This window comes from Haemorhous mexicanus, chromosome 10 (assembly GCF_027477595.1).
Source record: "Haemorhous mexicanus isolate bHaeMex1 chromosome 10, bHaeMex1.pri, whole genome shotgun sequence".
Classification (NCBI taxonomy): Eukaryota; Metazoa; Chordata; class Aves; order Passeriformes; family Fringillidae; genus Haemorhous; species Haemorhous mexicanus.
Genome location: NC_082350.1, coordinates 17,394,423 through 17,417,439, shown reverse-complemented (window position 1 = coordinate 17,417,439; position 23,017 = coordinate 17,394,423). Strand labels below are relative to the sequence as shown.

The following is a 23,017-nucleotide window of genomic DNA, read 5'->3' as shown; positions in this document are numbered from 1 at the left end:
TGGTCGGTGCGGCTGCGGGCGGCCACTGGCGGCCGCTGGGGTTGGTTGCGCCGGGCAGTGGCGGGTGCGCGGGAGGGAGGGGCGGGGGGTCGTGAGGCTCCGCTGTCACCGCCGCGCTCCCGCCAGGCCCGGCCCAGCCCCGTCCGCCCGCCCGCGGCGCGGCAGGACCATGTCGGCCACGGACGAGCGGGCCAAGGAGATCCTCCGCGGCTTCAAGCTGTATCCTCCGTGCGGGGGCCGTGGGCGGCGCGGGGGGCGCGGGGATCGCCGCCCCGCTGTGGCGAGGCCCCTGGGGCGGGAGGGGGGTTGCTATGGCAACGCGGTTCTCAATGGCGTCCGCGCTCCGGCGGTGGCGGGAGGGTCCCTCAGGGCTGGGACCGACCCTGAGCCGGCTGGGGCGGGGGAAGGGGGAAGGAGGCCCGTGACGCCGGGGTCGGGGTCCCGTCCCTGCCCTGCGGGTGAAGGGGTCCTCGCGGCCAAAGTCCTCAGCCGGGTGGTGGCGACCACCGCCCCTCCGGCCCCTGCCCGGCGCTGAGAGGGGCTGGGCCGGGGGCGGCGGCCTCGGGCAGCAGGAGCCCCCCACCCGCAGCGAGGACAGCTTACAGAGGGCAGGTGAAGTAGCTCTACGCCAGAAGGATCTGATCCTTCTCACTCCGGCCTGCGCTTAAGCACCTCTGCTTGGAAAGGAAGTACCTGGTCGTCAGGTCCAGGAGCTGCTAAACACCTTGTTCCTTGTCATACCGTGAGGTACTGGCACATGTGTTGGTCGTGCAGTGTCTTTTATTGCTGACGTATTCTGCGTGTAAATGCCTTTCTGTGCAGCTCGTTTAAAAACTTTTCGTGTTGTGGCTTTCAAAAAGCATTCTGATTTTATGCCTGTGGTCCTTGGATGTGAATTTAAAGCTGATGAAATGAGATCATCTGAGCTTGGAAGAGAAGCGAGAGCCGTTGTGCATCTTCCATCCCAGAATTTCAGCAAAGTGGAGAAAGACTCGACCTAAAGGCCCATGTTCAAACTAAGGGTGTGAGAAATAGAGTAGCTTTATTTTACATGTGGAATATTTTACTGAAGTAAATTCTTCTAAGCTTAGAAGACAAATGCAAGCTTGCTATCTTGCCCTTTAGACATCAGAATATTGTTGTGAGTTCACTTATATTTCTTTTTTTATAATAAAAAGGACAGAAGTGAAGGAAATATCCTCTAGATCAAAACCTATTATTTCTAAACAGGGTAGTGGGGCTTTTTGTTCTGTGAGATGTTCATAATCTTTATGCCAGCTGTAGCAGGATTTGATTTGCTAGGTTGGATTTCCACAGATAGCTTTTATCAAACTATAAGCAGATGTTTTTTTTAACTTTTTATAGAATCACTGCAGTCTACCCCAGCTGTTAGTACTGCATCTGGTTCCTTTGCTTCTGTGCTGGCACTATTGACAGTTCTTTGTATTTATGAAGATGTAGAATTTTAGCTGTCAAAACATAAATTAAAAACCTTTTGTGCTGGCGATTAGAAGAATAAGCTTCTGACAAGACCAGACTAAGCTGGTGGTAGAAGTGAGGAGTGCCTTGAAAGTTAAGCCTAGGGAGCAAACTTTTAAGTGCTTTTTGCACGTGTTTGTACATGGTCTTTATTGGATAGCAGAATTTACATAAAGGCCTTTGTCCAACTCTGAATGAAATAATACTTTTTGTTGTTTGCTGTCTTAAAGAGAAAATGCTTTTTGCTCTTTGAGAGGAAGGATGTCAGACAACAAACTGATCTCAAGCAGCCATAGCATGGACAAGAAGCTTTATTAGAAGCACTCTGCAGTCTATGTTGAAGTGTCTCAAGTCTGGTCTTCCTTTTTTGTCCTTGCAAAAAAAAAAAAAAAAAAAAAAAAAAAAAAAAAAACCAACAAAAAAAAAACCCCAAATCTTAATTTACCTCTGGCAGGACAGTTTAAGTCAAAATCTGGACCACACTTCTCCAAAAACATGGTAGAGTACTTTGATAGTTGCCACAGGGGCCACGTAGTGCAAAGTCTGACAAGCAGGAAAGTCTGGAGAAGCATTTCATAACTGAAACTTTTAGCAAGTTGAAATAGTTGAGAAACATCTATGTTGCCTTTAGTAAACCAGAAGAGAGGCTGAGCAGACATTCCTCATTTATGAGGAAGCCTTGAGACACCACACCATCCCCACAGGAAGCTGCTCATGCCCAGCTGTGACCACGCTCCCTGCAAGGGAGACATCAGCTCAGCCTTCCCTTCCCCTGTCCAAAGGCAGGGTCTGTTCCAGGGACAATTGCAGTTTAGAGGTGCTTTAGCTTCCAGCCATCCTATTGCTGCATGTACTCATTTAATTAATAGAAAGGAAGATAGAAATGTGTTCTGAAAAACTGTTCAGTTTATACTTTGAGTACCTGAAAAACTTTCTCCTCTGCTCCCACAAGGGAGGGAGTTCAGCTCCAACTTAAGCACATCTGCAACCTTGGCACTTGCTTTTAGCACAAGAGAGGAGCATGGCATTGCACCCAGGGGCTGTGTGCAAGGGATTCTTTGGGAGGCAGGAACAGTTGCTAGGGCCAGAAGCATCACTGAGGAAGCAGGCTTCCAAAATAATCCCTAATTTTAACACAGCAGCAGGCACTCTAGGTGGAAGTCCAGTTCACATTGAGTAATCAGAGTTCCCTCAAACAATTCTGTTTACTTGTGGTTCCTGAAAAGGGGTTAATTACAAGCTTTCCAACTCATTGGGGCATGCTGGATGATTGGAAGATGTGGAAATTAAATTATAGCCTAAATCCACCCTCTAATTTCAATGCAAAGAGAGGTTTTCCTTCCTCTATGACACTAGTGCAGAAACATGTTGTGACTAATGTCCCAAAATCCAAGCCAGGAACATTTATTCCCTCTTCTCATGGATTTTGCTATTTTAAAAATATTAAAACCAAGGCAAATATATTTGATACTGGCAGGAAAATGAGAATATTATATGTTATTACACTTATCCTAAGAATTTTTGTGGCACCAGTTAATATTGAACACTAACAGTCCAATAAAAATGCTGCAGAAAAATTTTGAAAGCAGACAACAAATAGAGCTCGTCACTTGTTCTGGGACAATATTTGCTAACAGAGCTTGTAAGTGTATTTATCAAGAAAGTTCTGAAGGCACTTGTCTGAACAGCAGCTGTTACACCCAACATAATATCTACAGGTAGTTTAGTGCTATGAAAATGCACTTGTTAGCTACAAGCAGCATCAGTCCAGTTGGTAACTGAAGATCCATTTGTGTGAAGTATTAGCCAAGTCTTATTTCTGCAAGTATTTATGCACATCTGGTCCTGTGATCTCAAATGCATGAAATTCGATTATGCCTTTTTTTTTCCCCTCTGGAAGATAGGAGAGTTACTCTGTCAAGATACAGAAGGGCATTTTACTTGATCCTCGCTTACTCTTTCAACACATTCTTCAGATTTTGTTCTGTCATTTTATCTTCAATGTGTACTATTAAATGCATGTATTTAACATCCTTTATGAAAAGAAAATAACACCAGTGATCTACTTCCCCAACAGTCAAAGTTCAGGATTGTTTTATTTTGATGGCTCCCCCTCAACAACTTCCTTAACAATTTTTGGGTTGCCTCTTTACCTTTGTTCTGAGATCAACTAGCACAGGATTATTTTTTCAAAATGTGCTAGAATAAGGTTCCTGTAGATAGTTACCCTGTTTAGTGTGGTTTGCCAGCATTTGGAAAGCATCCATGCTGTAGGTTAGAAATATCCAGTCCTGGTTTGCAGCAGCAGATTCACATCCAGCTCTTGAGGGACCACAGTCCAACTTCTTTAAGCAGTTCTTTCTGTGAAGTTTCAGTCAGAGCAGCAATGAGGAGAAAACCCAAATGAGTTGGTGTATTCTCATAGGGTGGTTCAAGTGCCATGTCTTGCCTCTCAACACAGGAGTAAAGACATTTGCTTTCTATTTTAAATCTTACAAATCAAACAAGATATCACCTTTTATCTGCTTCTGTACAGAGAAGTCTTATAAAAATCTCTATAGGATTAATTGTCCTGTAGCTGTTTATCAGTTTAGGGTAAGTTTTTCCATGAACTTCGTTTGAAGGCTGTGTAGTAGCCTATTCTTCAGAAGTCTCCTGAAACGAGGCAATACAGTGAACATAAGCAAGAAGAGACAATATTAACTGACAGTATTAACTCCAGAACAATTACAGAGTTATGAAATTCATGTTTGTGGTCAGTGTAAGTATACACCTGTAGCTCAAGCACTCCAACACTTGCAGGCAAAACTTCTCATGTCAAAGGCTGGCCTACTTTCCTACAGTCCTCAAATTTCCCTGTGCAACATCTTCCTAGCTCCCAGAGCTTTTTCCAGCTTTATTCTCACCATTGTGTTTCTGCCTAGGAAGTCTTCCTAGCAGAGCATTATTCTCTTTGAAAGATGGGTAGAGCTGTAGTGAAAATACAGTTATACCAGGATCACTAGGAAGATCTGTGAGCTTTATATTACTCTGCAGACAGGAAAACTTCCAACTTCATCCTGGTCTGCTGTACACACAGGAACTGAAGTTAATGACAGTCTTGTTCATCAATTTCTAGAATAGTCACTGGAATTTTGAACTAGTTTGATGCAGCATTCCGAAGTTGAGCAATCTAATTAGAAGCAACATTGAAATAAGTTTCCAGTTTCATTGTTAGGGTGGTAGGTGTTTGGCAGGTTATTAATCTGAAATGCTTACCTGCTGCTGTGTTTACAAAACTAACAAGGGAGCAGCTTTAATTGGCTTAAAGAGTCCCCTTTGTTTTGAGGTTTCCTCTGTGCACTTCCTCAAATCTCACTCTGTTAGACTCCTTGCAATGGAATAGAAAGACAAACCATCAATTTCATGGGTTAAAAGGAGACACTAGCCAGCCAAAAGATGGAACAGGACTTGCCAGAAGCTGGTACATGTACTCTGTAAAGACCCAAAGCAGAACTTGCACGTAGCTTTCTCTAATGCAATTTTAAAACACCCTGGAAAACATGAGTTTGTTCTCCCTCATCCATAGTTCTGGTTTTTTGAACCCTCTTACTTTCTACAGAACTTAAAATACTTTACAAGCAAGAGTTGTCCACATTCCCAGTTAGCCTTACTGGAACAAATTCCCATCCTGGCAGCATTGAGAGGTCTTTGTTTCAGAGACCAGAGTTTCACCCAGAAGCTTTAGACAGGTTGTAGTTGGTAGTTGAATGTCACAATAGTCAAGATACCTTTACCATATCAGAATTATTTCCAATATTGAGAGAAGTTCTGCACTGTGCAATGATCTCTAGTGCTGGCATGCTAAACACGGAGTCATCCTGTTTCTTATGACTGAGTCACGAGGCACATCTGCAAATAAAGCAAGAGAAATTTTACCAGGTTTGGTTTCACCTGCCTGATTCCTGAGTGAACACCAAAAACTTCACGTCCTCCCCTTGTTAACTTTCATTGAAAAAAGTGTAAATATTTGACCGTGCTTAACCTGTGATTTGCATTAACTTGATATCTGAGCTACAGTCAGTTGTCTACTTGTCAGATTTAATTCAGTCCCTGTGTAGTGTTGGAAGTGGGGGTTTGTGCCCATGACAGTGGAAGGGGCATCACAGGATACAAATGAGTTGCCAGGTGCCACAGAGAACACGTCTGGCATCAACTTAAAAGTGGAGCTTGACATTGGAGTTCGGGTTTTCTTTTTAATCTGCAATATTGCTTTAGCACTTTGTAGTTACAAATTTATATCTAAGATTTATCCTTTGATCTATCCAAAGCCTACCCATGCAGCATTTTACTGGAATTATGGTTTCAGTATTTTTAATTGCTTGCTTGGTGCCAGCCTAATGAAGTACTTAAAATAATGCCGTTGTCATTAGCAAAATTATTTCCCCTTGTTTCCTTTGTATTATATTGAGATATCAGTTACTCTTTGCATCCTTGGAAGTCATTGGTGCCTTATGCTTCAGCTGTTGTTACAGTACTTGAATTTCCACAGAGCAGACGATAGTAATTTAATCCATCAAGTGAGAACTGGTAGAGCTTCTTCCCCCCCACCCCCTGCATTTTCACAGCCAACATACAGGATAAAAGCCAAGCTTACAAAGATATAGAGAAGTAGGGGAGATATCCAAAAATCCTCAAATTAAACAGATACTGTTCAGAGGAGGGTTTTTTAATATAGATATCTGATGTGGTTCTTGTGTCTCTGGTAAAAAGAGTTTTCTGTTAGCTAAAGCAGCCTTAGTGTGGAAGCTGATTTGACTTGTTCTTACATGTTTATCTCTGAATTTAGGCTGATCCTAGAAATAGAGTTGCGTCAAAATTTTACTTGAAATTTTTAAGATAGAGGCTACTATATATCTTACATTTATGTAAGAAAAGCCTTGTCTGTTTCTCTAAGTTGGAAGTTAAGGCAACTTCAAATTTGAGCTCAGAGTCTGTTAAAGATAAACCAGTGCTTCACTTACATCCAGCAGTCAGTGTTTGTATAGAAGTAGGAGATCTGCTACATTCCCAAGTACAGGGAACAAGCAGAAAACATCATGCTTTATTAAGGTCCACATGGCAACATTGAATTTTGTCCTTTTTTCCCTGCATATTAGTATCACAGTGTTTATAAAATTTAGTTATTTAAAAGGTGATTTTTGCACATCTGTTGCTCTCACATCTTAAGGAGCACATCATATGTTTAGTCTAGATGTGCAATAAACTGCAGTAGCAAGCGCAGAATATTAAAAGCTTTTCTCAAGTGCTGCCTTTTTGTCCTGAGACTACATCAGGAGCCCTCACAGAAGCAGGTTTGTCATCTGTGTAGCATCACTCCCCAAGCAGTTTGAGGGAGTATCCCCATGCACTCATTGGGCATTACTGTGAGGTTTCCAAAGCCATTTGGCCTCATGCCCGAGCAGACACTGATGGACTATTGGGAGGCTCTGTCCAGAAGACACCTGTCAGCAACTAAAGTTCTCTTAGGAACCAGATCTCAACTGCACATCGCTAAATTCTAGTTGACAGCCAGGATTTTCAGCTGTGATTATGAACTTGAGATTCCATTGTCATATTTCTCCTGAACAGAGTTCTCATTGTGACAGAAATGTTATGTATAGAGGAGACTTAAACTATCAAATTAGTTTGGTCATGAGTGAGTCTTTGAATTGATTATGTTCATGACTAGAATTTCAGGCAACATTCTTCTGGAAGAATGGCAGGTTTAGGTAAAAGGAGGAAGGAAAATACATATTTTTTATTTTCAGTCAGCATTTGGGATAGCAGTGCGCAAAATAATATTATCAAACTTATCCTGAATTGAAAGGATTGTAGCTAACTAGGAGCAGTAGTCTTCCATTAGAGTTGAGAGTTCAGGGCCTTGTACTTAGTAATTCTAAGAGGACTATTTATATGAGTTGGTCTGTATGCTACAGTGTACATAACCTTCAGCTACTCTGTAGCAAGTCAGAAGCTTATTTGGTCCTTGGGACAGCTAATTATATCCATCTTTTCTTACCAAGAAAACAGGGAAGATCATACACTTTACTCACCAGTGAAAGCAGATTGCCTGCATGGCTCTTTCCTCCTCTTCACATGACCTAATTTAAGCCTTTTGAGAAGGAAGGCTACACATTCTTGGAATCAAGAGTTCATCTGATGTTTTAAGTGTCAGAAACTTCTGATCAGGGACAGCCTGCTGAGGAAGCAGAGACTTAATGTCAAGTCACTTTGGTTTGGAAGGTCAAAAGAAATTGTATTTCAGGAGGCAGTGGAAAAGCTCGCTATTTGCATGACTTTGAATAAAAAATTGATGTATGGGAAAATTCTTACAGAAACCCTTGCTAAGGGGAACCCAGTTTTGATTCAAGTGTTGGCATGAGCTGTTGCTAACTCAGCTTAAGGGAGTTCTGCAACACCCTCAACTGCTCTTGAAGGAAGTTTTGCAGAGAGAGAAGGTAAAGGAACAACCATTGTCCCCGTTAATGTACTGCCATGTGATGAAACACCAACCCATCTGGAAATTGGACACCAAGAAGTACCTACCAGCCTTTACACAGGTGGATCTTCTGAAGGTACTTTAGACATTTCACTTCCAGTTTAACTCTTTAGAGTAGATTTTAGTGCATTAGAATACTGGCCTGTCAGTTAGAGTCCAACTTAAGATTTCACTGTTTCTCTGGTAAAGTTACTTCCTTTCCCAGAAGCTGAAATAAAAAGGGGAAAAGTCCTTCTGTTTGTTACTTTTCTTGAACCTTAGTAGCCTTAAAGTGAAATTTAAAAATAGCTCAGTCCAGGAAGTGGCATCCTGCTTCTGAGCAAAGAGACATCCAAAAATACCTGCTCTTGCATTCTGCCTGCTCTTTGCTTCTGTCACAGCAGCTGTACAGAGCATGGGTTGCCATCCCCAGCTGCTTGTTGCCTCATTTTCAGATTCACTGGCCAGGCCGCTCAGATTAGCCTTGCAGCCTCCTGCATGCTGGCTTAAAACAACTTCAGCAACAGGCTGAGGAGCAGGGCCTGTGCTGGTTGGCAGTTCTACCAACAGTTCAGCTGTTGACCTTGAGGGAGAAGTTAAGAAGCAGCTGGGGAGGGCTGTAAGCAGAGTCCTCTCCAGGCACTGCTGCTCTTGGATGTTGTCCCCACAGCCTCAGATCAGATGAACTCAGTGCAGCCTTGTGCTGTGTTCTCCGACACTCAGCATCACCTTTTTTGAGGAGGCTTCTCACACACCATGTTTAGTTATCCAGCACCAATTCTAAAAACCTAGCTTACCATTTTTAGTTGACCATTTTAGCTTCAATGTGGTAAGTCTGTGATCACATAATTTCCTTTAAGAGAAATGCATTTGAGATGACTTCAGTAAGGTAGTCATTTTTCTCTTTGCCCTTGACCTGTGCAAGAAATCCTTAGCATTACTGCGCTGTGTGAACAGTTACTGTCTGGTCACCAGGCAGAGTCACAAACAGGGTCTGGAACCATGCAGCAAGTGCCATTAGAGGCTCTGTTCTGTGCAGCTCTCAATGAACCAGACAGAGGAAATCATTGGCTAAAAACCCCATGCAGCCTTGGAGAGCAAATGCATGTTGTTTTTAAATACTCTTTCCAGGAAGAGACAGAGAAGCCAGTAAATTTCTCACTCCCATTTGGGCTGTCCATTTATGGAACCCTCATTAATCCACAAGGCATCATTACAGTTGTACTGTTGCTATTAAAACACAGTATTTAAACAGCTCCAGAAAGGAAGTATTCTTGGTGCTTCTCCCCATAATTCCTTCAAAGGGAACTGCATTATTCTACTGCCACACTGACCTGAAGGGTTAGCTTCACAGGAAGGAAGAAACACTGGTTCCCTGGTTTTCCAAGTATCTTCCATTCTACCACTAGAATAAGTTCCTTTCCTCACCAGTCCCTCCACGACCACCTTCTCCCCACCTACACAAATTACGGGGGAGGCATTAACCAGGCAGCTGTAGCACAAACCTCTACTGCTGATCCCCCAGCCATACTGCCCTCTTTAAGGTTCTCTTCCTCATATAACTACAGCCCTGCCAGTGGCCAGCTGAAAATGTTTCACACTTCATGATGGTCTTTTTCATTTGTTTGCACTGACAAAACAGTACCTTGTTTTCCTGCTTAGTAACATTGTCTGCATTATTCCTAGTGTTGCCAGTTCTGAAATAGTAAATGCAGTGAAGGAGGCAGTAGAATGTTTGGAAAGGTGCAAATTCAGATTAAAAAGGGCTATATTTTAATGTAGGCACACCTGTAAAGGGTGCAGATAATGGCAGTTCTCCAGCTTTTTGCATCTAACTTCTCTACATTAGCATTCACCTTGACATGAATGCTTATGAAGTCCACACTTTGAAACACCAAAATAATATTTTATAAACATGACATTTGTATTTTCTGTAAGTCTAGCTTTCCAATAAGTAAATTTTTATTTTCTTATTATTAATACCTATATTGAAAGAATCAGCTTGTGAATTACAGCTGATTGTATTTATATATTCTGTCCTTTTTCACAGCAGAAATAAGATTGCTTGAGCTGAAAAATATATTAATATATTTTTATTGAAATTGCAAAAATCTGATTTAATGTATTCTGAAAATTTAACATACAGCAACAAGCATGTTAAAATAATAACATTTAAACCTTAGTATAAGTATAACTGTAGATTTTATTGACAGTGAAAGCTATAAGAGCTGCTTGGAAGCAGAGTAGAGTAATAGAGGTCATTGCCTTTTTTGGCATTTCAGTGGAAGTTTCATTACTCTGTCTCCACAATAATGTTGGTTTTTCTTTTTTTCTGAATTCCAATGCATGCTAAAGCAGAGAGGTGCTTGTTTGGGCACAGACCCTCCATCTTCCAGATCATGGTGATCCTGGTGACATGCTCAGAAGTTCACATCAGTGTAGGTCATGTTACTGTAGCTGTAGAGATTGGTCAAAGTACAACATTCAGAACAAAATAATTTTGGAGAGGAGGTATTTTACCTCCTCTCATCTGGTTTGGAACTGAATTGTTTCCTTGTACTTTCCATGTTTTGCTGTAATCTTTTCAAACAACTCTCTCTCTTTTCAGTCTGCCATACTGTTGAACACTGTGTAAAATGTTGGAATGGTTAAATTGTCAAATCACTAGTCCACACTGCCAATTGAAGCACTTCTCATATTCTGGAGATTCCTAAAAAAGCACAGTGGTTGTGATATGGAGTCCTTGTTTTTTGGAGAGTTCTGCTTCAATCTGCATAAATCCTCATTTATTCCTCCTTTTTGCATCCACTTTGAGCAGCCTCTGGTCCATTTACAAGATTAGTTTCCTCCTGCAGCTGCCAATCATTCCCTCCTGACTGTATTTTCATTTTGCTTTCATTCTCCACTTGGTCTGTACGCTCTAAGTTTTCTCCCTTCCTCAGAAGAGACAAGATAATGAACTTGTTTTCCTTGAGTAATCGTAGTCCTGTCACTTTTAAGTGGAAAACCAAAAATTGTTTGATCTGTATTTGCAGCATGTGATCCTGCCAGCGCAGTACTCCAGAGATAAAACCACTTTAGTGTCTCAGATCCATGACTTTTCTTTCTCTTACACATTAAATAATTATATCTGATTCTCACTTTGGTCTTGTCCTCTGAGTCTAGAGGGCCACTGACATCCACCTAAGTATTCCCATCCTTACTGACTCCCTCAGCTTGGCATTGAGGCATTTGCTGCCCATTTGTGCCTGGAAAAAGAGGGTAAGTGGCAGTGAGGGTGCTCTTCTTGTTTAGTCAGCTCTTGTGGCTGTTTGGGTTGTACAGCTTGTAAGGCTAAAGCATGCCCACTTCTCATGCAGACTTAGTCCAAGTTAAAAAAACAACAAGCAAAACTGAAGTATTTGTAGCACCAGTGACATTCACGCCTATACTATCCACAGGGACTGTATATCCAAGGAACTATTTAAGCTAATGCTAGGAAAAGTGTGGCTTGTTCCTCTGCTATGCTGTGTCAGCAAATAGGAGATTGGCATTTGTCATTGTGGACTTTATGAAAGTGCTTGTTGTAGCTGTTTCTCTGGCTGATTTGAATTTTTATTTTGTTTATTAGGTGTAGAGTGTGAGTGCCAGGGCTAAATGCTGTTTTATATAAAATCTCAATAAGATTAAATCCCCTTGCCATTCTGTAATTAATTTCAAGGATATTGTGTTGTTTTCCCAGAGAACTTGTGGTGATTTCTAGATGCATTCCTGGTTACAGAACAACTCTGGATTGAAACAGTGAGGGATGTGCTCTGTGTAACATACTGTGGGGCAGTTAAAGGTGCAGAGGTTCAAAAAAAGCATAAAGTGCTTTGAATAAACCACCTTTAGGAGAACTGAGTGACTTCTGCTCTACCAACTCCAGCCTCCCATTCCTGCCAGCACAGGTTCACTGGGCACAGTTGGGAGACTGAACAAAACAGCAGTTCTGTGTTCAGCCAGTATTACTTCTGCTGCAATAGTTAGTTTTCATTCCTGTCATAAACAGAAACCCTTGTAGACTAATTACCAGATGTACTGCAGCAGTAGCACTTGTCCCCTGAAGGCTGCAATTAGCATTTGCTTTCAAAGCTGTGTAAAGAGGATCTTTTTGGGATATCATTCATTTTTGTCTTTTTCCAGCATTACTTGGGAGAAAGGGCAAATGAGCCCACCTGGAAAAGGAAGTTAGTTGTCTGGCCTATTTTTCTGAGTAGCACATAGAGCTGTAATCTCACCTTGAGGGAATACACGCCACCTTTATGCCAACTGGCTTGGGCAATATGGAATTTGTTGGTGCCAGGAGCTCTTGAACAGATGTAGCTCCACAGTGTAAATGTACTGCACTGGATAAAGCACTGTCTGTACTTTTCTTCCCAGTGTCAAAGAAGAGGTGGCTATGTTGTTGGTAAAAGCTCTAGTCTAGGTAAAACCACATTGTTCACATGCTTAAAATTTACCCCAGTTTAACCATTTCTGCTTGATTTCCCCACTGTACATACCTTTATCCCAGTTCCAAGTCACTTCAAAGCTTTGGAAGTGAACTCTCTTGGTGGAGAATAAAAACATTCGGGCAAAGGTTTAATAAGGGATAGTTAGCTCAACTCTAAATTCACTTTGTGCATTAATCTGGATTGACTCGACTGGAGTGACAAGTTTCCAGTTAATTCAACTGCCAGTGAAAGGTACTGTTTAAAAATTAACATTGTGTTCAAAAGGTGTTCAGTAAGGGGAGTTCAGACAGAATCAGTGTGTGAATGCAAGAGAAATCCAGTGCTTGACCTTTTGTTCCTGCTTTCTCTTGAGACTGCCAGCAAGAATCTCTTTAAGTGCTCCCTTTACAGTTGATTTTGGTGGCATGAACACCTGCCTTTTAACAATTAGAATAAAATTCACAAGCTCATTTCCTGGAAGGCAGGAGCTATCAGACCTAATGACTGGAGGGTTTATTGATCTGATGGGGAGGATTTGGAATGCTGACACACAGCATGAAGTTTCCATGGCCCAATAAAAATCCCTGAGTCCCTGAAGTCCTTTGCACAAATGAATTCTTCCTCTTTTACAGACCTCTCTGAAATTGAGACCTGTCTATCTGAAGACTGAGCTTCAGATTTTCCCTAAATGTTTTTACAAAGTCTTTTTCAATAGTGATTTTTTGCTTTGTTCTGTATACGTGGAAACCCTACTTGACAGCAACACTGAAATCTCCCCTGGCCTCTGTTCTCAGCAGCACAACTTAAAGCATGCTTTCAAACACAGTTTTATTTCTGCTCTTTCCTGATTCCCTGGAAGACCAAACAAAAGCAACTTTATATCAGAAATGTAAAAAGTCAAGGGCAGAACTCTCTGTAGGAACAACCATCTGTCCTTCCTGTGAAAGACACCATTGAACACCTCTTGATATGAAGATGCCTCCTTTCATGTACCAAACATTCACCAGTTATATAAGATTGCTGGAGAACAACAGAGTGTCATTTGAATCCCTTAAAATGATGGCTCTTGAAGACTTTTGTAGTAGCTGCAGTTGCTTATATATCCTGTGCATGGAGGGGTCTTTTGAGGGCAGCTCAAAACAGGATCTCTCCCCAGTAATAGTGCAATGTGCTTGTAGCCTCTTCCAGCCTTTGAGCAGCTAACCAGAAGTAAAAAGTTTTTCAAATTACAAAATCTTTGATTCTGCCCTGACCAGTCTTTTGCTGAAGAAGATTTTTAAAAATCACAATGCCTTCTGGTTGCTAAATTTGTTGTTCGAGGACCTGTGTCAGAGTCCTTGCCAATACAGGTCTAACTGTTGAATTGTCATGTCTTATACAGTAAATCTGGGGGATTGTTTGTTTGGGTTTTGTTCCATGAAGACTGAGAAAAAGAATTCTATTACAAGATGGAATATATATTTGTTCTTTGTGAAATATTTTTTGCCAACAGAAATTACAATAAAATTCTTGAGTAAACAGTATCCACCTGAGAGGTAACCAAGCTAGCAGGGCTGTTGACTGCTAACACACTAATCACCTACTTAATGTTAATATATAGCAGTACAAGAATGATTAATAGGAGGCTTTACAAACACAGGTGTCTGGGTAGTGCATGCATCCTGTGTGTGTGCACGATGTGGTGCTGATCTCTGACATGGGCAGCAGTCCAGAGGGGCAGCAGGAAGAACCTGATGTTGCTGAACTGCTGGACATGCAGTGGTGCTACTGTACTGTGCCTTTTTTAACCTTGGAAATGAAACAAATAAAGGCTCTTTACAGAGAGGAAGCCCGGTTGAGTTGCTTGGAATTCAGGCACAAAGAATCCAGAAGAATTTTTGCACTATTGAGAATGGCAGCCTGGTAAAATAGTGGGTTTTGAAATAGAGCTCTTTTGGATTAATAAGGGAAACCTTTATGCAAAGTATTACTGTAATTGCAGCTCACGTTCTGATTGCCTTATCAGGGGAGATGCGTCCTCAATGGCATCTTTGTTTGTCTTACAAGGAAAAGAGATAGAAAATAAGCAATTAAAGCAGACTTATTGAAATGCCATAAGTCTGAGCATTCAGCTATGCACTTCTAGCCAAGATTGTTGGTTAGTTTTGTATTTAAAAAAAAATTATTGCTGTGGTCTGTACTTGCTTTGTAGTATGGCCAGACTACTGACAAAAAAAAAAATTTTCTCTTTTTGTTTCAACTGTGATCTTTTCTCTCTTCTTGCTTCTCACCCTAAAGCAGTCTTTTATAAATGTGCACATAGAAATTAGAGGTTAATTAACTCTGTTGTATATTTGGGATCCTTGTTATTGCAATGAATATTGCAGTATTGTAAAGAAATACTGCAGAATCTGACAATGGTAATTTTGAAAATAGATGGACTTTGCTCTGATTGTGTATCAGCTGATATTTTAGTAGTGAATAGTGTATTTTTATTGAGTTTTATGAAAATGGAGAACAAACCCCTTCCTCCCTATTTTGTGGTCTAGTGCCACCTAGACATGGGCAAGTCCAACAAATTTGTTTCTCCCAGGAACAGAAGATTCCCAGGGAAAATCAGCAGACATGTTTTATTTAGTGATAAGCAAATATATTTTCAAAATAAAATGGCCTGGGTTTATCCCGTAATACCTCATAACAGCAGTCCAATATTAGTAGAAGATTAAGATTGTTCAGTCATTTAAATGTGAAATCTTTATGGCAAACCAGCATAGATTTTGAGTTAAATCTCAAAGACTCTTGCTTTCTAGTTGTGTGTGTGTGTTGCTTAATCTCCTGGCCAGTTCAGGGGATGTTGTGATCTCCTTGTTAAAGACGTCACACTGAGAAGATTGGAGTAGAGGAATAAATAGAACAAGTGCTAGAAAGCCAAGCAGCTCATCCTGGTTGAACTAAAATGCACTCCACACAAACCACCTTCCCCATAGATTTGTTTCTCCTAAGTAAACTCAGGTCCCATTTTGTAGAGTATGAAAGCAGCTCATTTGAGGCTCTGCCAAGTACATTTGCATGGGTTTCTGAAATGTTGTTTTACCTAACTGTGCAACTCAGTAGCCAATATTTTTTACAGGGTACTCCTCTGGTGGAGAAAGCAGACAAGGGCAATAGCTCCCAGAGGACACAGAGGCTCAGAATTTAGCTGGTGAGGTTCAGTATGGAGCTTGAGCACTTGAAATTCTGCTGTATCTGGGCTGGCTGTATGCAGCCCCATCTCGTTATCATTAGCCTGTACTCCTGACCTGTGCACCAAAATTAATCTGGACAGGGGCTGCCAGATCTGTCCAGGCTGACTCTGTGTCTTCAGGTACCAGGGGTACAGTCACAGTGTGTGTCCATGAGACAGGTCTGCTGCTTCTCCTTAGAGCTGGCCTTTGTGGAGCAATAGGGCTCTCAGATGTTCAGACACCCTTTAAAAATGGAGGAGATCCAAAAAAACAAATACCGGTTTCTTCAGGGCATTTTGTGAAAGGAAGAATGGGGCCCTGTGTTTAGGAGTTCAGTGACAGGTAGATAGCCAAGATTTGAAGGATTGCCCACTGAAATGTTGTAATTGTTTGTGATAATAAATTGCATAAAAGGAATTGTGCATTGCACAAAAATAAGTGGAAAATGAATCCTTGCTTATGCTCAGCAGGATCTGATGAGGCTGGAACTACTGGGAAGTTTTTCAAGCAAAGTTAAGTTAGGAAAAACTTGCTGCTGGAAATTACTGCTTTTTTCCAGAAGTTTTTTTATTCCAGCACTGTGCTTAGTCTTTGTCCTCCTCTGATCCCAATAGATTCTGAAAGAATATAATGAAAAAAGGAAACAAGGCAGGGTGCGACAGCATGGACATTTCCACACAGTCACTGCTTGCAGTCCAACTCTGGGAAGCTTTAGTGGATACGGAAACAACTAATCCCAAAGTATATTTCCCTTACAGTGCAGTGCAAGGGAATATCTCAGTGTCACAGGGCCATTTGTAAATCCTTGTAGAGCTGGTTGGGCATTTGTTCTGAAAGCACAGCTCTGCCTTGCACAGAGTTTATTTTTAGTTTTTTAACCAAACAGCTTCAAGAGTTGGGAGTTTCTCTAAATTTTACTCGGCCGCTGTCATCCTGTGTTCAAGGAGTGTGACTTGAGGCTGAGGATCGAGTAACGCTGGTACCAGGCTGTTTGGACTTAGTTAAGCAAAATGTGTTTACATTGGTTCATCTCTAGGAGTCCTTTAGACTCATAGTCCTCTCTGAACGTCATTCTGTGCAAAATTGATGGTCTCTTTGTACAAAATGGAGCCTGCCTGTCCCTGCCAGCAGTGAACAGCCATAGCATTTGTCCCAAGACTTTGTCCTTTCAGATTTACTGCTCGCTGCCTTTTGCAAAATTGTTGCTGCAGTTCCTGGAGCTGGCAGTTGTGAGGACAATTTGAATACGTGGAAAAGTGCTGTGTTTCCACTCATTCACTGGGCAACTTGCCTTAAATCAGCCTAAAAAAGTACTTGTGGTGTTGAGCATTACCTGTAAACTGAATTCACTGAAGCACTTTAAGCTCAAAATATACTTGAGTGTCCAGACTTAGAACAGAAAAAGAAAATTTTCTTAGGAGCTCTAGTTGAATTAATATGAACTGAGGCAGGAACAAATGCTATATTTTCCCCCTTGACTTTCCTGTTTTGTATTTCTGGTGTTTATTTAAGTTGTCTTAAAGAAAATAATATTATTGATAAGTTTCAGAGGCTTGCACATTTTTCTAATTTAGAACCATTTTGCTTCTGTTGTCAGAGGCAATACAGCCATTTTGCTGTCCTGCCTTAATATGGCATTTTAGACAGTTAAAACTCCTTCTAATTCTGCAAGCAGTCCTCTTTATTTCCTTCCTTCTCCCCACTTCCATTAGTAATCCTTGGCAGTGATTCAGAACCACCCTGCATTCGAGATAGGGTGACTGAGAAACCAACAAAAGCAAGAGAAACAGAGTGAGGGAAACCACTGGCACCCACCCCGCAGCATGGTGACAGCAATCTGTGCTGCTGCAGTCACTCCAAGGTACAGTGAGAGTTTCCATCAGCCAGGGAGCACAGTCCCTGGCTGCCTAAAGAGAGGCAGTATTGTCTGTTGAAGCACAAGTCTTGAAACCAAACACTTCCTGAGATGTCTTTCCTCCTGTCTTACTGATTCATTGTGTGGCTGTGGGCAAGTGTTCATGCTTATTCCCCAGTCTCTACAGCAGGCAGTTTTATTAAAAAGCTACTTGGAGAACATGAGTTGAAGTTTTTGAAGCACAGTGTAGTACTAGGTATGGTTTAAGTTATTGATCAATGAGCTGTACTGTATTGCCTGTTCAGAGGAGCATCCTGTCTCTCCAGTTAATTGCTGAGGTTTGCCTCTTGTCTGGGGTGGCACTTGGTAGATGACAATGACAATGTGAAGCTGTGCACGCTGGTAGCACAGTTCACGCCAAAGCCAAATCTCTCACCATTTTCCAATCTGCATATCTGTTCTTAGGAGTACATGATATATTGGGGCCTCCAGTAAATTACATATTCTTTTCAAATACGTGAAACTGATAAATCTGGACTATCAGAAGCAGTCTTTGGAGCTCAATAGGCTGGTGTGTTAGAGAGCTCTGTACGAAGAGATGTGAAATGAAGGAGAGAAAAAAGAAATTAAAGACTAATGGGAAAAAAAAAAAGCTCATAGTCACTACATAAGCACAGGCAGCTGGAAGTCATGGAGGCTTTTTGTGTTGTCAGTTGCTTATTTTACCAGGGGGACACTTTCAGCCCAGGATACTGCTTGGAGTTGGACGGATGAACGGAACAGCGGGGGGACCTGCTGCTGCTCAGCTTTGCCATTCTCCATAAACATCACTTTGCTCAATAGTGAAATTATTGCAGAGGCCTTCAAGGAACAAAGGCATCGACTGGCCACAAGCAGTGCCGATAAAACTGCCTCTTTAGAGCCTTTTAGGTTTGCTTTTTCTCCACTTTTCACACAAGGCTACAGGTCATTCAAGTGAAACTGTATGAAAATGCCAGCTAAGCAGCCATGTTTATCCCTTTTAAAAATTTGGTCAAAGAAGTCATTGTTCCTCTGCTCAGGTCTGTGCCCTTTCAATATGAAGAAGTGTGAAGATCCTTTTAGACATAAAAAGTCCAATCCTCCAGTGTTACAAAAATGACATGAAATCAATCCAAGCTTTCTTTTATAAGCAAGCCAATATAATGCATATTTTAAAACAGCTGAATAATTGTATAAAATAAAGAGGCATATTGAGGTTTAAAATGCCTCATTCCATTAAAGCTGATTTTATTGCATGACTGTCGTGACATCAGCTCTGCAAAGAACAATAGTCCATAACAATTTACAGGGAGATAAATTCCCGTGAGGGCGTCTAGCTACAACCTTATCTATGAAAATGAAGTTATGCACCAGAACCCCTTGATAGACTGTTTCCATGAAACTCCCTCTAGTTCACTTATTGCTGAGAACCTTGAAATGTTACCATAATAGTTTAGCTGTGAAGAAATTTTCATTTTGAAGTAGTTAAGACAAAATAAAGTTATGTCAATTGCTGAATCACTTTCAGTGTTCACTTACAGAGAGGAAAATTGTTTGATATGCTAAAATGAAAAAGTGGGCAAACTGATTCCAATTGTTTTGGGGTTTAAAGAATTTAACTTAACTTTAAGCATTCTGGATGTGGCTCCTCAATCTGTCCTGCGACCTCTCTTACCTTTTGATATAGGCCAGGCATCTTCTCTAAGGTAGTTCCAGTGTTTTAATTGTATTTTTAGTTTCTCTTGTATACATGGTGTCTCTGTTAGCTTTCTCTGTACTTACGTTCATTTTTGTTCTGAGCTACAAGGAACCCACTTTAAAATTATGTTCTGATAAAGCCCTATGGATTTTAAAGGTCACAGTCTTTTCTTGGATGAATACATCATTCCCATTGATTCACCTGCTGTTTCTACAAACTCAGAGTATTACTGATGACATTAATTATGTTAATATTCAAAAGGTTCTTAGCACAAGCTCAGGCTTTTCTAACATGCTAATTTGTGAGATGCATTTAAAATGCAGGGAAGATGGGAGGAGTCAGGTGTTACTGCACTGGAAAAGAGAAAATAATTTTCTTTGTGCAATTCCTGGTCCTGCAAGGAATGATGAGTTTTTCCAAGTTATTGATTGTTTTACTACCTAGACTGTAAAGCAATCTCCAGATGTGATCACATGTTGTTTTTCCTGCTGAGGCATTGATAAAGGAATTCTGTCAAGGCTATTGAGATAAGCCAAAGAAAAGTCTAAAAAACACAGGCAGCAGAAAACAGCAGAAAGCCACTACATTGCTTCAGCTTGCTTTTATTTTGGCACTGCTTTCTGGTTCTAGAAACCATTTCAACTCTAACTCTAGAGGAAACAAAGCACATTTTTAATAGTAGCAAACAGATCTGGCACAGAAGGCAGCTTGCTTGCTCTGACAGGGGAATCTGTATAGATTTGATTTGGAGCTTTTTCCCGCTTTGAACAACATTGTATTCATTGTACCACAAGTACATTTTGGGTTTTACTTTAAATTTTTTTGTTAGGGATCTCAAATCTTAGGGTATGGGGTTTGGGTTGGGCTTAAAAGTGGTTTAGTATCCGTGGGTTAAACTTAGTTCCCAGAGGAGTGCCTGGCATGCTCTCCAGGAGCCTTGTCTTGAAGGCTTTGCTGGTGTGCCAGGGTAAGAGTGCAGTCTCTTCATCTGCTGCAGGCAGGAGCTGCTGGGGAGTGTCACACGTTGCTTTTGTCTGAAGAAATCAAGGGTTACTTGCAAATGCCTAAATCAGTTTCTATTGCTCAGCAGTGCCAAAAAGTTGCTGAACTTTCTAAGAGTTAAGCTTCTTCAGACTAGACTCATCTGAACTTCATCTGACTCATCCTGAAGCAATAGTGTCTACATCCCTGATCAGCTCCTTGCAAACCACTATAATTTATTCCTTTTTCCCTCCTGATGACCCTTAGCTTCATCTTCAGTAGGTCTGTAACTCTTTCCTTTAAAATGCACATCCATTTTTTTCTTGCTTCTTTGGTTTGAGGGAGAGAGGAAGAATCAGTGAAATGGAAGTCTGGCTTAGTTGGCAATACTTGTGGTTATTACCAAAGAAACAAAACATTCTCTCCCCCTGCCTGCCTATGCTGGACACTTCTCCTTCCAGAGTCTAGCAGCTCTCCATCTTCATTGTTTTATTACAGGTACCTGCTGTTGTTAAGACTACTATAAGTGTCACAAATTCTGATTTAAATATTTAAGATTTGGAGAGATTTCACTGAATATTTTCAGACAGTTAATTGCCAACAGTGAAAATTAAACATTAATTTAAATTCTGCCTTATTTTTCTACCTGATGTCACTAGGATGCTGTGGTGTAGAGATGGATGTTAGTTATTCATTTTGATGAAAAATACTCAATAATATTTAATATTTGTGTCTTTCAACCTAAACTGTTTGAAAACACAGATGTTTCACTGGATAAAATTTTTATTAGCAAATGCCGGACATAGGTTTACTTAATTTCCAATGTTTGTAGAGGTAAACAGGTTCTGTACTTCTCTATTGGCATCCCATTGCAGCTGATCTGGCTGTGAAGGGACCTAGGCTGCATTTTAGTTGCAGATTTCTGCAGTGTGCCTCAACATGAGCCCTGCTAAGCTGAAATGTATTCAGAGATTCAAGCCTGGTGTGAACATAGCTCAGCTTCAAAATGGTCACCCAAGGTGCAGGGAGGATGTGACACACAGCAGGGAGTACTGGAGCTTCACTGCCCAGTGGGAATGGTCAGAGCTCTGTCTGCTTTACACAATAGAAGGGAGCAATATTAATTTCTGCCCTTTTAGCATTATCTATTGCAGCTAAGGTAAGGTTGGCATGGTGTGCAGTAACTTGTGTAACTGTCTTTCCAAATATGGGCCAAGAGCAGCTTAATCCAGAACTGTCTGATGGATGTTAGATGGAAATTCATTGTGTGATACCAGGTCTGTGCAGAGACACACAAAGATGTAAGGCAGAAAGTATAAAGGGAAATACAAAGTATACAAGTGTATGATATTGTGTTGATCTTTTTGCTGTGATGCTGTAGCTGTTAAATATATCCCTCTGATTACATAATTTGCTGTGAAAGTACTTTGTTGGTTGCTGAGGATTTTTGTTGCATTTTGTCATGTGGTTCACATTAATCTGTGGATCTCCCTGGCTTCTGTTGTACAGCAATTTGTTTTGTACAGAAGACTTTAAAAGCAGGCTTTTTTACAGCAACTGAAGGAGTGCCAGGAGTGCTTTGAAGGGATAATTGGCTTCCTTCCATTTGAGGATTTAATAGAGCACCTTTCCAGCACCTCCCATCTTTTTGGGAGCACAGTAACCCATATCTTGTGCATCACTCCAGGAAAGTTGGTTTATAATAGATGAGTTTTTAAAAAGTTCTGCCCCTGTAAGAACTGTGACAGCATGTTTTCTGTCTAATTAGGAACTCAACAAAGTGTGCTGCTTTCTGAAAGCAGAAGTTGACAGTACTATACCCCAAGGCTCCAGTAATGTAGTAATATTTGAAGAATAACTTCCAGTTTTTGTGTTTTGGTATTCCTGTACACAGAATGGATGGATGCTCATTCAGTAGATAGGATTTTGCACTGAATTTCATCCTTAGGCTAGGGGGAACACTGCCAGCCTGTGTTCTTGTGGCTTATTAAACAGCAGACAGCAGCATTTCTCATAAGTGTGAACAGAGTGAATTCAAGGACCTGAATCAGCAGAAGGTCTGTGCATATGCTTAAATTGAAGCACACAATTAGGAGTTCTGTGGAAGAGTGATTTGGGAATTGTAATAAAAAGTGGGAGTAGAGATGGCATAAGATTACAGCATGAATGACATGAGTGAAGGAAAAGTGTAAGGCTATTTAGGTCGTCTGCTTTGTACTCCTGTAGTTTGGTAGTTACTTTGCATAATTTATATTGGTCCTTATTCCTCAGACTGGATTGAAACAACTGAGATTAAAATATACTTCTGGGAAAATATGTCTGATATAAATATTATCTCTAAAGTTTGATCTTTACTTCCCTGTAAGGTAACATGCTTTCCTATGCCATGATTGCCTGGTTGTGTCTGCTTTTCCCAAGAGACCATGTAAAATCAGGAGTGAAGGTTTGTGAGTCCTGATCAGAAGCTTTTCTGGGTCTGCGACGGAATTGTTGTCTGAATTGTTCAGGGCTTTCAGCTCCACCTTCTCCCAGAGGACAGGTCTCATTAACATGTTATTGTTGAGATGTTGTTTGCACCTGGCAGGTAGTGAACTTTTTTAATGTTGCATTTCTTGCAAAAAAAAAAAAAAAAAAGCTAGTAGGGATGATGAAAGGCCTTTCTTCTAGGAGTAGTTATGAACATTAGCCTTGTTTTTATTATGAAATATAAGAGTACAGCAGTTCCTGAGGTTTTAGAATGGTGTAGCCATAGACAGCAAGGAATAAAATGAAAAATGGATCATTTTAATAAGAGAAATGATACCTACTGTTTGCCACTGCCTTTGA

General features: G+C 40.9%; 1 protein-coding gene and 2 long non-coding RNA genes across 3 annotated transcripts in view; 2 read left to right on the top strand and 1 right to left on the bottom strand.

Moving 5' to 3' along the window:
- Window positions 1-59: 59 nt before the first annotated feature.
- Window positions 60-23,017, top strand: part of PDE6D (phosphodiesterase 6D) — a 34,527-nt gene continuing 11,569 nt past the window's right edge. The window contains exon 1 of the mRNA XM_059855602.1: window positions 60-219. Within this exon, the coding sequence (XP_059711585.1) occupies window positions 170-219 (50 nt within the window). The 5' untranslated portion in view covers window positions 60-169. The remainder of the gene's footprint in view (window positions 220-23,017) is intronic.
- The window catches only part of LOC132331789 (uncharacterized), a 24,777-nt gene continuing 2,093 nt past the window's right edge, over window positions 334-23,017 (top strand). The window contains exon 1 of the long non-coding RNA XR_009487684.1: window positions 334-747. This is a non-coding gene — a long non-coding RNA (uncharacterized LOC132331789). The remainder of the gene's footprint in view (window positions 748-23,017) is intronic.
- On the bottom strand, window positions 3,557-7,760 carry LOC132331788 (uncharacterized). The gene is made up of 2 exons (XR_009487683.1): window positions 7,554-7,760; window positions 3,557-5,370 (listed from the first exon to the last, which is right to left on the bottom strand). It is a non-coding gene; the product is annotated as an uncharacterized LOC132331788 (long non-coding RNA).